Raw genomic sequence first — 14,395 nt, 5'->3', positions numbered from 1 at the left:
TATGAAGTATATCATAAAGAAAAGTCTGAATAAACTAATTACAAACAGAAACGGTAACAAAGTGTTGTCTATATAAGTACTGTGACATTTACAAAGAATAATGTTTATAGAGTCGTCTACACAGAGTTGTCTATATAATAAAGTTTATAAAGTGAGGTCTATAAAGTATATAGTCTTTCCAGAGTCGTCTATTGAATAAGGCCTATGCAGAGACATCTACGAAGTGAAGTGTACATAGATACGTCTCTAAAGTAGTCCAAGAGAAATCGTGTACAATGTACAGTCTATACAGAAACACTTATATAGTAACGTCTTAACAGACGTTCAAAGTGAAGTATATACAGTACGTCTTCAAAGTAAAGTCTACACAGAAAAGTATAAAGTCGCTAGGGAAAAAATCACTTCGCTGTAAGCGTCAATTCATTATAAGCGTGTTCGCTATAACCATGTCATACTGTATAACACGTGCACACTCTCTCTCTCTCTCTCTCTCTCTCTCTCTCTCTCTCTCTCTCTCTCTCTCTCTCTCTCTCCACGCTCACAGTAAAAAATACTCATAACAAACCAGTATCTATATTTACAAGAATTTATTCAATTGAGGACCTTCAAGGACATAAATCTAAAAATAATGTTTGGCTACAAGTACTATTATAATATTATCTCTTGTTCTAAAATACCCATTATAAAATGATCATGTTACAGACAGTGAGGTAGAGCGATTCCTGAAACGATGAAAGAATACAAAAAAGTATATCTTTTACTACAGAGGTAATTCCATTAGCCATCTAGTGTTTGTAAATAACCTGAGACCTTAAGATAGACCTGAGTCATATCGAGGCGCAAAAAAGTAACCTGAAAGAGAAATTTGATTAAGTTAAGTCTGCTATTCAATTTAAACTGTTGAAGAAGGGTTTTCAAACATTAATTGGTTCACTTCAGATATGTTTCTAGCACAAAAGTGATTCCGGTTTATCCTTAAAACTTCGTTTGCGGGTGTATAATGAATTCAAGTCATTGCTTAAACAGGAATAATTCCTTAGCTGGCATTATCTTTTGCTTGTTCGTAATAGCAATTTGCAACAACACCTAAATGTCTGTCTAGGGCTTCACAATTTCTAAGTATCGCTTCACAATTATTCAATGAATGCCATGTCCACAAGTATTTTAAATTTTTTCAATGCATATCGAAATACTTCAAATTGAACAAATTTACAGAATAACACATAACATAAAACAATTTTTTTTTACCAACAGGAAAAATATGCACATGATAACGGATAAAAAAAATAAAAGAAAGATGCGGGATATTTTCCTGTTTAAAATTTAGTGTATGCATTTTCCACGTTTACTTCATTCTGTAACTAGAAGCTTACATGGAAAGAGTAAAGAAAACAAATGAACTAAAAACGTCGAACATTTAGCTTGATAGTTTTGTCAACGGGTGTAAAGTTTCAGATTTTGCGCTGTTTATGAAATTAACGGACAATTTTATAACAACCTGCATCTTCCAAAGAACTTGGTTTCATATTGCGTTTTTGCCAAGATTTTTAATTCAGCGGATATTAAACAAATACTTCATTAATTAACACGGGCTCCTCCATTGCCATTCTTTGGAAACAAAAAATACGAACATTTTGAAGTCCATACAAAATGATTACAGACAAGTCCTTTTTTCCAGCCCCCTCCCTTTTTACTAGATAACCAAATTAAAGCTGAAGATAATTCATAAATATAGTAACCATTGCGTTTAGTTTACTATTCCCTTTTTATGTTTAAAAGATACTGTAATGAATTATGAACTATTGAATGCATGTTTTGATGTTTTAACACCCTTAAGGTAAGAAAAGTAACAGATATGTTAGACAAGGCTCAGCAAAAGAAAAAAAGAGTCACGTGACACACGAGGTAAAATGGCAACACATCCAAGGGAATGAAAAAAAACGTTTTAAACAACAAGATGGCCCATCCGAATTCCTGGCGGATGACGGGTGGGGATGGGGTAGGTAAGGGGTAAAGGCAGTTTGCAAATGCAACTTTTTTACCGACTGCCACATTAGAATTACTTATTTAGGCCAGATTCTGTATGACAAAATACAGTCAATACAGTGACCCTTTTCTCATTTCTCCTGTAAAAAGATAAAGTTTTGCCAAAACAAACTTAATATTGAGATCAATTTCTTTGCATGAAAGTTTTAAGTTTTGGGGTTCTAGCTAGATCTGCAAATCAACTGAATAAATACCAAATAAATCGGATACCAAACATTTGACGTGATGCAAAACAAGGAGGCAGCGAAGTTAAAGAAAATCAGAGTGCCAAAATATGTGTGAAAATGGGTTCTGTTACGGATGATAACCTAACTGAACAGCTAAGCTAAATTTTCATTTCAATTGATATTTGAATTAAGGTGTTAAAACATTTATTTAAATTGATGTTGTAGACTTTGCTATTCATAGAGGACATGCATGCAATAAATTAACTAATTCTTTGCATATTTACATGTTGAATTTGTTTGCAATTATTCTAATTTCAACTGAGTATAACTGAGATATCTTTGGAGGTAAAAACTTAAATAAAATCACACACATAATTTTTTTTTTACTAATACTTACTTCAGTATCTAATTTCGCTGCCCTGAAATTGACTTGAAATTCACTTAAATTCAGGGATTAACCTGAGAAGGCATCTGTATGTACAATACGAAACAACAAGTCCCTGAATTAAAAACAACTTTTTTCTCATGTGCTATGACTCAAAATAGAAATTTACATAGCCATGGAACAACTCATTTCTACGAACAGAAAAGTAAAATGAAATGGAAAGATAAAAAAAACCAAATATTGTATACATACATACATACATACATACACGAGTCACTAAAGTCCATATGAACACAAATGCAATGCTATTGAGCAGAAGTTGGAAGTTAACAGACAGAAACCATGGCTGTTACCATAGTAACTCACCATAACAACAATCCAAAACCATATCCAAAGATTAGGGGATGCAACTCTTGGAAAGTTTGAAACATACTGAATTTCCCCCTTTTAACGTACACACAAACAATAATAATATATGTATACAATTTTTTTTCAACATTAGATGTTTGAAAATCATTAAAAAAAAAAAAACTCACACATGCTAAATATGATAATTACATAATAATTCTCTCTCCTCTTCTCCTCCTCAAGAACTCATTTTCAATAAATTCTTTTCCACAAGTCTTGCACCAAAAATGCCACTAAATTAACTTAAAAGTCCATCATTTATTTCATTCTTTCTATAAAAATTTCTCCTCTCTGTCTTCACATAGACAATCCCAAGTTTTCCCGTTTTGCTCCTCTTTCTGAGTCCATTACCAATGCTCACTTGTCACTCTGCATATAAATGTCCCGGACAACAGAAGGCATCGCTTCCTCATCAATGGGGAGAACTGTCAGCATTTTGGAGTGTTCTGCACTAATGTTCCGCAGGTCAATCAGCCGTAACAGATACTTGGCCAGCCCACACCCTCCTTTTACCCGTTTCTTGTTTTCGTACTCCTCGAGAGCGTCTACGTACACTTTTTGGATCTGTTCCACCAGGTCTCGATTTGTCAACCCCGCCCTGTCAGCTAAAATAGATTGTATTCTTTGTGAAAATAAAGAAAATTATTGCCTGTTATAAGCGTTATTTTGAATCACAAAAAATTTAGGATGGATCAATTTTTCGGGTATTCATTTGGTAATCCTCACCAACATATTTATATTCCAAAGGAATAGTGTCATAATTTATACTAGAAAATCCACAACTTCACCTTCCGATGAGAAGTTGCCATTCCACAAAAAATTAGGCCTCATAAATTTATTTAAACTATTTCAAAGTACAGTGCAAATTATGGTAGTTTTTAGAAATCCAAATTTTCCTTGGTCTTGGAAATACCCCCGTTAAACTTACTTAATAATATATGGGTGACTTAATTATTACATTTACACATGATGATCGAATGTTACCTTTCATGTTTTGAAAAAAACCCATAATTATCATATATGTGTATATCAATCCCTAAAAAAAGGAATTGTTTAAAACAATTTTACAGTTTATCAGCAAACTTAATTTGGCAACAAATTTGACACTCTCTTGTATGATCAGTAGTTAGTTCAACAGTAACAACACAGGGACCCACCAAAACAACTTGCAAAAGGGTTAAAAAAAAATCTTCATCTTTCAATATTAAAAAAAAAACAGAAGAAAATTTCAATAACTTTCAATACCTGAAAATATACTAATGGCCGTAAAGAGGGCATATTCGGCATTGTCCGAGTTAAGGTCGGCCATGTCATGACAGAGTTTGAAGACCAGCTCGGTGTATTCCTTCGTCTGGCCAGTTGCCACCATATTGTCCATGGTCAGTGGAATGCCATTGGCTAGAATGATTGACCTGGAGGCGGGGTCGTACATACGACTGGCTCGCAGTGCCATCACTTCACTTGAGGCTGCCTACAACACAGGAAATGGGGGAATATCAAAACAAACAGAAATACTGGGCTACAGATTACCTAGAACATTGTGAGGGAGGAATATCAATACATACATGTACCCACATGCTATGCTACTAGCTAGTTATTTACATGGGTGACTCAAGTACCCCTATAAAGTTCATGCTTATAGTAAAAATTATAATAGCCTTCTTATAGTCTGCTGGATAAACTGACCTTTGCCTTATAAAATGACTTTTACCAGGGAAACTGACCATGACCTGGTAAACTGACCTTGACTTGGTAAACTGACCTTGACCTAGTCATTATAGACCATGACCTGGTTAACTTACTTACTTAGGCCTGTCGTTCCGTGACGAACATAGGCCATCAACAACAGTCCTCCAATGAAAACACGGTTCTGGGCTGCTCTGGTGGCACTGTTCCATGTCATATCTAGTGCCTGTAGTGCTTGGTAAACTTACCTTGAGCAATATAATTTGGTCCTCTTTGTTGAGTTTGGAGAATCCCGGCAGACTTTTGGCGTACTCAACAATAAGATGTGTGATAAGGACAGTCATCTTGGAGAGGCTGCTGAGCACATGTTCCCCTGATTCTTCTTTAGCCGTGTCGATATCCTGCAACAACAATTAGGCCATACAAGTAAAATTCTAATCCAGTGATTGCAAAATTTTATTGATCAATTGTGTGTATCTGTACTGTAGATTCCTTATTTACTCTAGTACTTTCCAGATTTAACTGTTTTGTATCATATTGCAAGAATAAAAACATTGTAAACACTGAAATTTTGTTGCTGTTTTATCATATAGGAAAACAAGAGGTACAAGGGCCATATTGCTCACCCGAGCAAAAATAGCCATTCTAATCAGCATTACAGTTTCAAATTTAAAGTATCTTGACAATTTAGAACAGTTATTCTTGCACTAAAAGTTAAGAAATCTTCCAATATTTATTCATTTTTTTCACTGGTAAATATCAAGCCTCTTTTGTTAATTTAGTATTTGTGAAAGGTTTTTCTCTGAAATTTTTAACCTCCTCTCCTCCCATGCCTTGTGGCCCCACTTTTCTCAGGAGAATCATTATTTAATCATTATTTGATCAAACTTAAGTCTACACACCTGTGCTTTTATGTAAGTTTCAGTTATTTGGGTGGATAATTTCCAGAGGATTCTTTTTATCTTCCTATTTAAAAATACCCCCCCCCCCAACCACATTGTGGCTAAAAACCGTACCTCTAAGGATCATATTAATTTGAACAAACTTAAATCTACATCACAAAAGGATGCTTTCTCACAATTTGCAGCTTTTAAAAATTTTCTCTTTATCTTCCTTTGTAAATATTTGACCACATAAAATTAATTGTTTTATTCTCATCCCCGCCAGCCCCTCTGAAAATGGCTCGTCCCAATGCATTTTATCTATTTTGAAAAAAAAAAATCTAAAAATTTCGGTGAAAAAAATCAGGCTCAGTATACAAAAACTTCAAAACATTTTAATGGCTGCCTAAACATGTTGATTACCATTTGGGTGATTCTAGTCATGATTGTTATCATAAGGATACAAATGTCTTCGTGCATTAACAGTTAAGTTAAAAATAAAAAGATTAAATTGGTTTTGTGTACTCATATCAGCATTAAAAATCTAAAAGAATAGAGCAGTTGTTATTTCTAGATGTGATTAAACAAAAAAATAAAAAATAGTAAATAAAATCCACCCACCCGCCCCATATTATTTGCAAATCAGGATGAGAATCGAAATATTACTTCTATGTGGCCTTATTGTGTTCAATTTTAATGGTATTGAAACAATTTCCTTAAAGGTAATTCTCCGAATTTCACTAGAATTTTTAAAAACATGCGTAATAAAAACTAAAGCCGGCCTACTTTGATTAACTGAAAGAAAACTGATACCAAAACTCACTGTACTTCTGTGTTCAATTTTCCCTCCTTAGTCTACCGACTTTCTAAATAAAAAAAAATAAGGAAAGCAGAGCCCAAGATGTCAAGGACATCAAAACTCCTACAGCTGATTGGCTAAGCAGGTGTTTGTTGAGACTGATCCCTCAGGGAACCATGTTAATTTCCACAATGTCAAGAAAAGTAGGAAGTTGAAAGGTAAAGGATTAAAAATGTGTTCTAAATCCCCAAGTAGTATTGGTCTTCCCCGAGTAGATTTGATATTGGTCTCATTTGAGATACAGGAAATGGAGCATCAATGCATGGCAATCATGCAATTTAAGTTCATATCTTACTTTACCAACTAGCATCAACTAAATTCAATATAAAGATTAATAATGCTAATTTTCAGATGAAATACATCAGTACAAATATCTTTTCTCTATTTTGCCATTATCTTTCATTCTTTAAAGATATCAATTTGACTAATTAAAGCATTAGATAATGATGGAATCCCATAGGAAAACTAGCATTAGATAATGATGGAATCCCATAGGAAAACTAGCATTAGATAATGATGGAATCCCATAGGAAAACTAGCATTAGATAATGATGGAATCCCATAGGAAAACTAGCATTAGATAATGATGGAATCCCATAGGAAAACTTCAGCTCATTTTAATTCCACTATTTTACTTTCAAGTTAAAAAATTTACTTGAACACTTCAAAACTTATAACATTAATCCATTTGCTAATTACCCATTTTTTTTTAACTAAGGTAGCAGTTTTAGTTCGATAATGGTAATTTATAAATTAAGAAACTGCAAGTCATTTTAATTTGACAAGTGTTAAACTTTCATTGTTTCGCAAAAAGTACCAATTGCAGTGGTTTTAATTTCTTGCATTGAAATATTCAATTTGAAAACTAATGTTAGTATTCCTGATATGACATGATTTGCACATAGGTGGAGAATAATAATGTCCCTTGACTCAGTATAAACACACTCTCATATATATATATATATATATATATATATATATATATATATATATATATATATATATATATATATATATATATATATATATATATACACACACACACACACACACACAATGCAATGAATGCCAAGTTCGAATTATAACAGATTCCACTTTGTAAAATAAGCTCGGAGGTGCAATAAAAAATGTCACTATCAGTTGACTTCTAACACATATTAATTATCATTTTCAGAAAATGTCTGTAATTCACATATGTATGTCATGAATTAAAAAGAGGGAATCCTTATATTCAAAGATTACAAGCTACACTGTATGCCCCTAATTTCATGTCTGTCAAATCATGACAGAAACAAGAAACAGTACACCTGTAAATCAAAAGTCTTGAGACATTACAATTCCTTCAAATTAGGTTGACATTCCTTCAAATTAGTTTGACATTACAATTCCTTCAAATTAGGAGTACACATTCCTTCACATTAAGTTGACATTATTATTCCTACACATTAGGTTGACATTATTATTCCTACACATTAGGTTGACATTACAATTCCTACACTTTAGGCTGGTGTTACTTAATTCCTACACAGTCTACTTTTCTTCTGCACTACATTTATGTAATGTATGACCTAAAAAAAACACCTTGGTTGTCATCATTGATGAACACAACATGTCTAGAATTGTGTTTCATCAAAGAGGTAGCAAGCACAAATGCCCAGTAGCAACCAGCTATCTACCACTTCTCCACTGTTCTTCCTTTAAAAGTATTCATGTAAAAGCAACCACATTTCCACCCCCGTCTTTTTTATTTATTTCTTGAATTGCCTTTTTTTCTCTCACCCATTTTTTAAAAGTGAATTTGTCTAGGTCCTTAGAATGACAATTTTCATTGATGTGGTTCTAATGAATTCTCCTAGTCTTGTACAGAGAATCTTTTTAGTTCTGGCTTTCTATAATTTTAGGTTTTTCCTCATTCTTTAAAAATTAAATTGTCTAGGTCCTCATAATGGTAATTTTCATTGATATGAGTGCACTTGCGTTTTTATGTAGACCATGCTGTGTCAAACAATAGCTAGATAACTGTCATTGCGTGTGAAAGGAGCAATAGATAATCGATTCCAAATAATGCTGTAAAAATCAATACTATGTCATCTCACAAATCCGTTAAGTGCCTAATTGTGATGGCTTCAATCTTCATGTGTTCTGCAAATGATTGTTACTTTCTACAGACATAAATGTTTGCAAGCATAACAGACATGAGCTTGGACCAACAGAAAGGTTCTCTAATATACTGTCAATTGGGAAATTTACATGATGGTTTTGATTTAACTACCGGTTCGCAATTTACTGTTTTTCCTCGAAATGAATTCTGGTACTTTATACCACAGGGTAGAAGTTCTCTGTATATATTAACATATTAGATTTTTTAAAGCATAAAATTACAAGAGGCCCATGGGCCACATTGCTCTCCTGAGCAACAATAGACATAATAAAATCAGCTTTATGGAGTCATATACAAAATATCTTAACAATGATCCTGTGAGGATGCTTCCACACAAGTTTCAGCTTTTCTAACTGCTCAGTTTCAGAGATGAAGATTTTTAAAGATTTACTCTAAATATTCATATGTAAAAATTCGACCCCCCATTGTGGCCCCACCCAACCCCCAAAGATCGTGATTGAACATACTTGAATCCACACTACCTGAGGATGCTTCCACACACAAGTTTCAGCTTTTCTGGCAAAATGGTTTTTGAGAAGAAGATTTTTGAAAAATACCAACAAATTTTCAATGACTGTTAACTATCTCCCCTTGAAAGAGGGCATGGCCCTTCATTTTAACAAACTTGAATTCCCTTTACCTAAGGATGCTTTGGTCCAAGTTTGGTTGAAATCGGCACAATGGTCCGGGAGGAGAAGTCGAAAAAGTAAAAAGTTTACTGACAGACGGACGCCATACAAAAAGTGATCAGAAAAGCTCACTTGAGCTTTCAGCTCAGGTGAGCTAAAAAACATCACGATTGAAACTTTGATTCAAACTAAGAATCAAAACAACTTTCAGTACATGCCTTTTCCATTACTAAGCCATGATTGTATGCACAAAAACAATGACTGAAACAACTGTAGTTGACTAGTTGATGTTGAAAAACCCTAAATGCATGTTTATACTTACAATAGCATTATTCACTTTGGACTCTTCGGGAAACTCGAACTTGTCCTGGAGTTTGACGAGCTTCTCTATCAGTTTCCGAGTGTCCTCGCACACCGACTGTATCGGCCGGGAGTCAATGATAGCATATGGGGACAGGGTGGAGGCAAACTTGACTTCGGGGGGAGACTGGGCTTTCGTCTCGATCCCTTCCCCCGAGTTTGAGTTGCTGCACTCGGGGTTCAAGGCCGGCTTTTTCTCTGAGCTGCCTTCATGTACATTTTGAGTATATCGTTGTTTGGCCTTCCGTCGTGCATCTCTGGCTTTGCACTGCTCCTCTGATAATAGACCTGAGAAGTAACAAAAAGACAAATAAATATTATTTGAGATAAAAAAAAATTTGTGACATCCTTCTTCTTTCAGACTCATGGTTTACATGTAATAGTCCAATACTGTAGAACCCTTATTTTTTGTAGAAGTACTTATATCTGCACTTCAACTGTTTTGCATCAAATCATGAGAACATAAAATCAGGAATAACCACTTTTAATGATAGTTTTATTTTTATTTTTTACATCTGTTTGAAAAATTAGATGTGAGATTTAAAATCCATGAGGTGTGCTTCTCAGTATTTTTAGTTGATATTAATTTTAATTCCTTGTGTCTAATTAGGAATCTATAATATTATAGTGACCATAGAATCAGTCCGGTATTAAGACCTTAACATTAGAAAGTTTCAGTGCCAATATCTATTAAAGTCCAACCGTATATAGCGCTTAAGGTACATGTATAAACAAATACACTTGTCTGATAAAGTTCAAAGGACGTTTCAGTATGTTACATGCTCATGAATACACTTCTGTTTAACAAAAAATTAGACAGTCTTAGGCACATAAGAGCTGACATTTTTTTTCAGCATATCTCTCCATCAATCATATTTTTCATTTCTTGAATATTTTCTTATTTTAAAGCATCAGAATGTTTCAGATGCACTTTTTATGGTCAAGGATAAACCCAATCGAGGTCAAGCAACAAGGGCAAAAAATTACACACAATAACCGCAACTTCTACAGTTAATGCACCCTGATTACCTAAAGCATTTGTTTACAGCATGTACACCTATGCATAAGACCCACTGCCTTAAGATGCAAATGGGTGTTGAAAAAAATCCCGAACTATTATCTGTTGCAAGGTCGATGCTCTATTGGACCTGATCAACAATTAGCTTTGGTCTATTACAGAATTGAGATGAAAAAATACAACCAAACTGTGAGTGATAACAGGGTAAAAATTACAGATAACATGCCTTAAGGTACTTCACTACACAGAGACTTAAACTTTTTATGACATTGCGTCACAAGATAGCGATTTAAATGTTTTCTTAAACTGTTTGTATCAATCGATTCAGATGTATATAGTAATAGCTCAGTGGTTAAAGTATCAGGCTTGTGAAACGCAGGTCATAAGTTCGAATCCGCCTGGGGCTTTTGTTCATGTTTACTGAATGAAATTTTTGAAAATATCATTTTTTATTTAAAATTGCACATTTTTTCACCTATTTAACACATACTTCTTATCCATCATGCTTTCTATCATAATCAAGTAATTTTCTGCTGATTTGAGAAACTATTTCAAGGTGTTGTGAGGCACCTTATAACGTTACTGCAATACAAGGCTAGCAGCATTTAATTGCCCTGGTTTAATATAGAATATGTTCTGGGAAATCTCTCCTCCGATAAAGTCCCTGATTTTGAGATAGATGATATAGCTAGTTGACAATTTGAAAATATTGGGATTAGCAATTTGTTTCTTATAAACTAATTATTATTATCAAAATAGCAGAAGCTGTCAAAATCTCAAGAACAGTCCTTTTTATCGGCAGCAATATCAGTTTCTGAGAATCGATCATTTTTTCTTTTTTCTGGAACAGCCAAATATCAAGTATCAATTGGGTTAGATGGCTTCTAAAGTTTCCCTGTGGCTTTATAACTAGGTTTTTTTTCTGTTACAGTAGTTTTAATTTTCTCACATATCCTATCTACAAGGAAGTCTTTTCCATTATCATAAAAATACTCCGTGTTTTTTTTTTTAGCTATTAAAAAAAGGACCTGAGGATTTGTTCACATTTCAATGATTATTTGGATAGCTTAGTTGCTCTTCTTCTATAAAGTGACTAAACTATTTTCAGTTTTATTTGACGTTTGACCTGGAAAGATTTAATCATCCTCGAACAAATCACAGCAAAATTTGCTCTGCCTATATGAAACTATGTCCGAAACCCATATCGATTTGCCATGATAAATATCATTTCTTTTTTTTTCATATTTCATGATTTACATTTGGTACTCATACATTCTGTAACTACAGAGTGTGTTTTAGTGCCCGTTGTCATAAAACTTAACCCAATACAGGTTCATCCCAGAATAAAATTATGCTAATTTTGCCCTAAATTTGAGAACGCTGTGATCATGAAAATAGACTTGAACTTTAAGTGGCATCCAATCAAGATTATATTTACTGGTTTATACAGGTATAGGTAGATAATATCATGCATGTTTGTAAAAACCGTCTCTCTCTCTCTCTCTCTCTCTCTCTCTCTCTGCACATACATGCATACTGCCATACATGTGTGAATGATATCTTCACTTGATCTTGAAACTTCCAACATAAAATATACTAAGCCACATATTCTTCCTGGGATAACACAAAAATTCTCTTGCTAATTATTTAATTATCATAAATAAACCATTAGACAGAAGTCAATTGCATTTAGTTTTGTAGAACAAAGGACGTAGGTACTCCTAGTGTATTGATTAGATTAACTCCAGGACTGCGAAATTCATAATTATCTAACGCAAGATGTCTGAAATCAGGAAAAGTACGCAAATAGAAAGCTGTAGAATTCCTATATGTCATATTACAGTTTTTTTCAGGTTATTGCAGGAGAAAATAAATGTTAGGTAGGACACCAGTAGTCTGTCTGGTTGTTATATTGAAATGTTTGAATTTCAGCTATTATATTGATTAGAATTAACTCCAAGACTGTGAAATTGATAAATCTAAAGCAGATGTCTGAAATCCAGAAAGGACATAAATAGAAACTTGAAGAATTCCTATATGCCATATATTACAGGTTTTTTCAGGTTACGGCAGGAGAAAATAAATGATGTAGGACACCAGTTGTCAGTCTGCTTGTTTTATAGAAATGTTTAAAATTTCAAATTCAGCAGACTGAGAGTTTTTTTTTCAATTTTTCATATCCATCAGAAGAGCTAGATGAAGTAAATTTGATATGTCAACTGATTCTAAAGACAATAGTTCGAGACTCGCAGCGCAAATTCATCTGGTATGAAGTTAATGTATTACATTCAAAAAATGTATAATTATAAATTCATCTGGTATGGAGTTAATGTATTACATTCAAAAATGTAAAATCTGTCTGCAAAATTATTGCTGGATTCATGTTAATTAATAATACATGCATATACAGGAGATGGAAACTGAGAAGAAAGCTTAATTTATAATAGATTTAACGTACATTCTTCTTTCATGCCAACTTCTCGACATCTTTTGAGGCGACATGACTGACATTTCCGCCGCATCCACATGTCCATCTCGCAGTTTCCGCCATATTTACAGTTATATGAAGCACCTCGAGTAATACTGCGACGGAAAAACCCTGAAATAGCCAAAGCATTTATCAGTCAATCTAATGCAATCAAAGAAATAAATTTATATATATGTACAAGTATACAGTAAAACATTGTTATAGCAGTGTGCCAAGGTCGAGCTTCTTTTGTTCATTATAGCCCCGTGAAGCGCAAAGAAAAGCCAATTTTCAGACTGATTTTATTCATTACACCATGATTTGTTATATCCCTATCAAAGAAGTCAATAATAAAGTTTTAAAATAATGGGAGAGATGAAACTGACTTCCCTGTAAGCATGAATTTCTTATAAGCGTGTTACGTAATGTACTTTAAGTGTACTAGCTGTTGAGCAAACTCAAGTACACGCAGGTGAATCTAAAAGATCTAAAAAAAGAAAAAAAATGATATGTCCTTGAATTATGAGATATTCAAATATAGTTGTACCTAATAGTGAAATTAATAAAATAATTTTTTAACTCAACAGAGTTTTTTCAACATTATAATGGCAAACATGCACCATATGGCATTGACAATGAAGAGAAGTATGCGGCATTTTCAGATACAGCATTAAATTCTTAACATTCATTATTCAGTTATAATTTGACAAAGTAGTAGTGCAGCATATGATTTGATCAATCTGAAAATAGATAATGTTGTCCGAGGCCAAAGGCCGAGGGGCATATAAAAGTTTATGTCTGAAGGTCAATTAAATTAAATGTTACAGAATTCAAATCAATAACTGCTTTCCCCATCCCTTCAGATGTGAGCACTGCGCTAGACTCGTTACTTTATTGGTCTTTTTTTTCCAGGGATGGCTTAATGAAATCTAATCCACTACATGTACTTCTATTAATTTTGTTAAAGGAGGCCTCCTCATTTGCATAATTAAGTCTGCTGTCTTGAAGTTTACATTATAAATATATGCATAGGACATCAGCACATCACTTGTTACAAGAAGATATTTTGTCTTTCAATTGTGAAGACCTGACTTTCTTAATTTATGCTCGTAATCTTAACAGGACAATAATGCTGTTATTGATGTAAAATTTGAGTTCAATATATCCAATTTCTAAAATTTTCATTTTTGTTTTTAAGAAGTTAAATTACTTTAAAGACATTAAATTGCTTTCATTTATTGCTAGGTACAGACCCTGAAATGTTCATGTACTAGCTATTACACCAATTCACACAATTCAAACATTATACTGAACTGGCGATATATGTT

General features: G+C 33.5%; 1 protein-coding gene across 5 annotated transcripts in view; it reads right to left on the bottom strand.

The window, feature by feature from the left end:
• Positions 1-568: 568 nt before the first annotated feature.
• LOC105320474 (ecdysone receptor) overlaps positions 569-14,395 on the bottom strand; it is a 63,462-nt gene continuing 49,635 nt past the window's right edge. For all 5 annotated transcript variants that reach the window (XM_066073015.1, XM_011418413.4, XM_011418412.4 and 2 more), the window contains 5 exons: positions 13,059-13,199; positions 9,545-9,870; positions 4,941-5,093; positions 4,252-4,477; positions 569-3,611 (listed from right to left, as the gene is read on the bottom strand). In XM_066073015.1, coding sequence (XP_065929087.1) covers positions 3,364-3,611; positions 4,252-4,477; positions 4,941-5,093; positions 9,545-9,870; positions 13,059-13,199 — 1,094 coding nt within the window. In that variant the 3' untranslated portion in view covers positions 569-3,363. The remainder of the gene's footprint in view (positions 3,612-4,251; positions 4,478-4,940; positions 5,094-9,544; positions 9,871-13,058; positions 13,200-14,395) is intronic.

The sequence above is a fragment of the Magallana gigas genome, chromosome 10, assembly GCF_963853765.1.
Source record: "Magallana gigas chromosome 10, xbMagGiga1.1, whole genome shotgun sequence".
NCBI lineage: Eukaryota > Metazoa > Mollusca > Bivalvia > Ostreida > Ostreidae > Magallana > Magallana gigas.
This window is presented reverse-complemented; position numbering and strand designations above follow the sequence as displayed.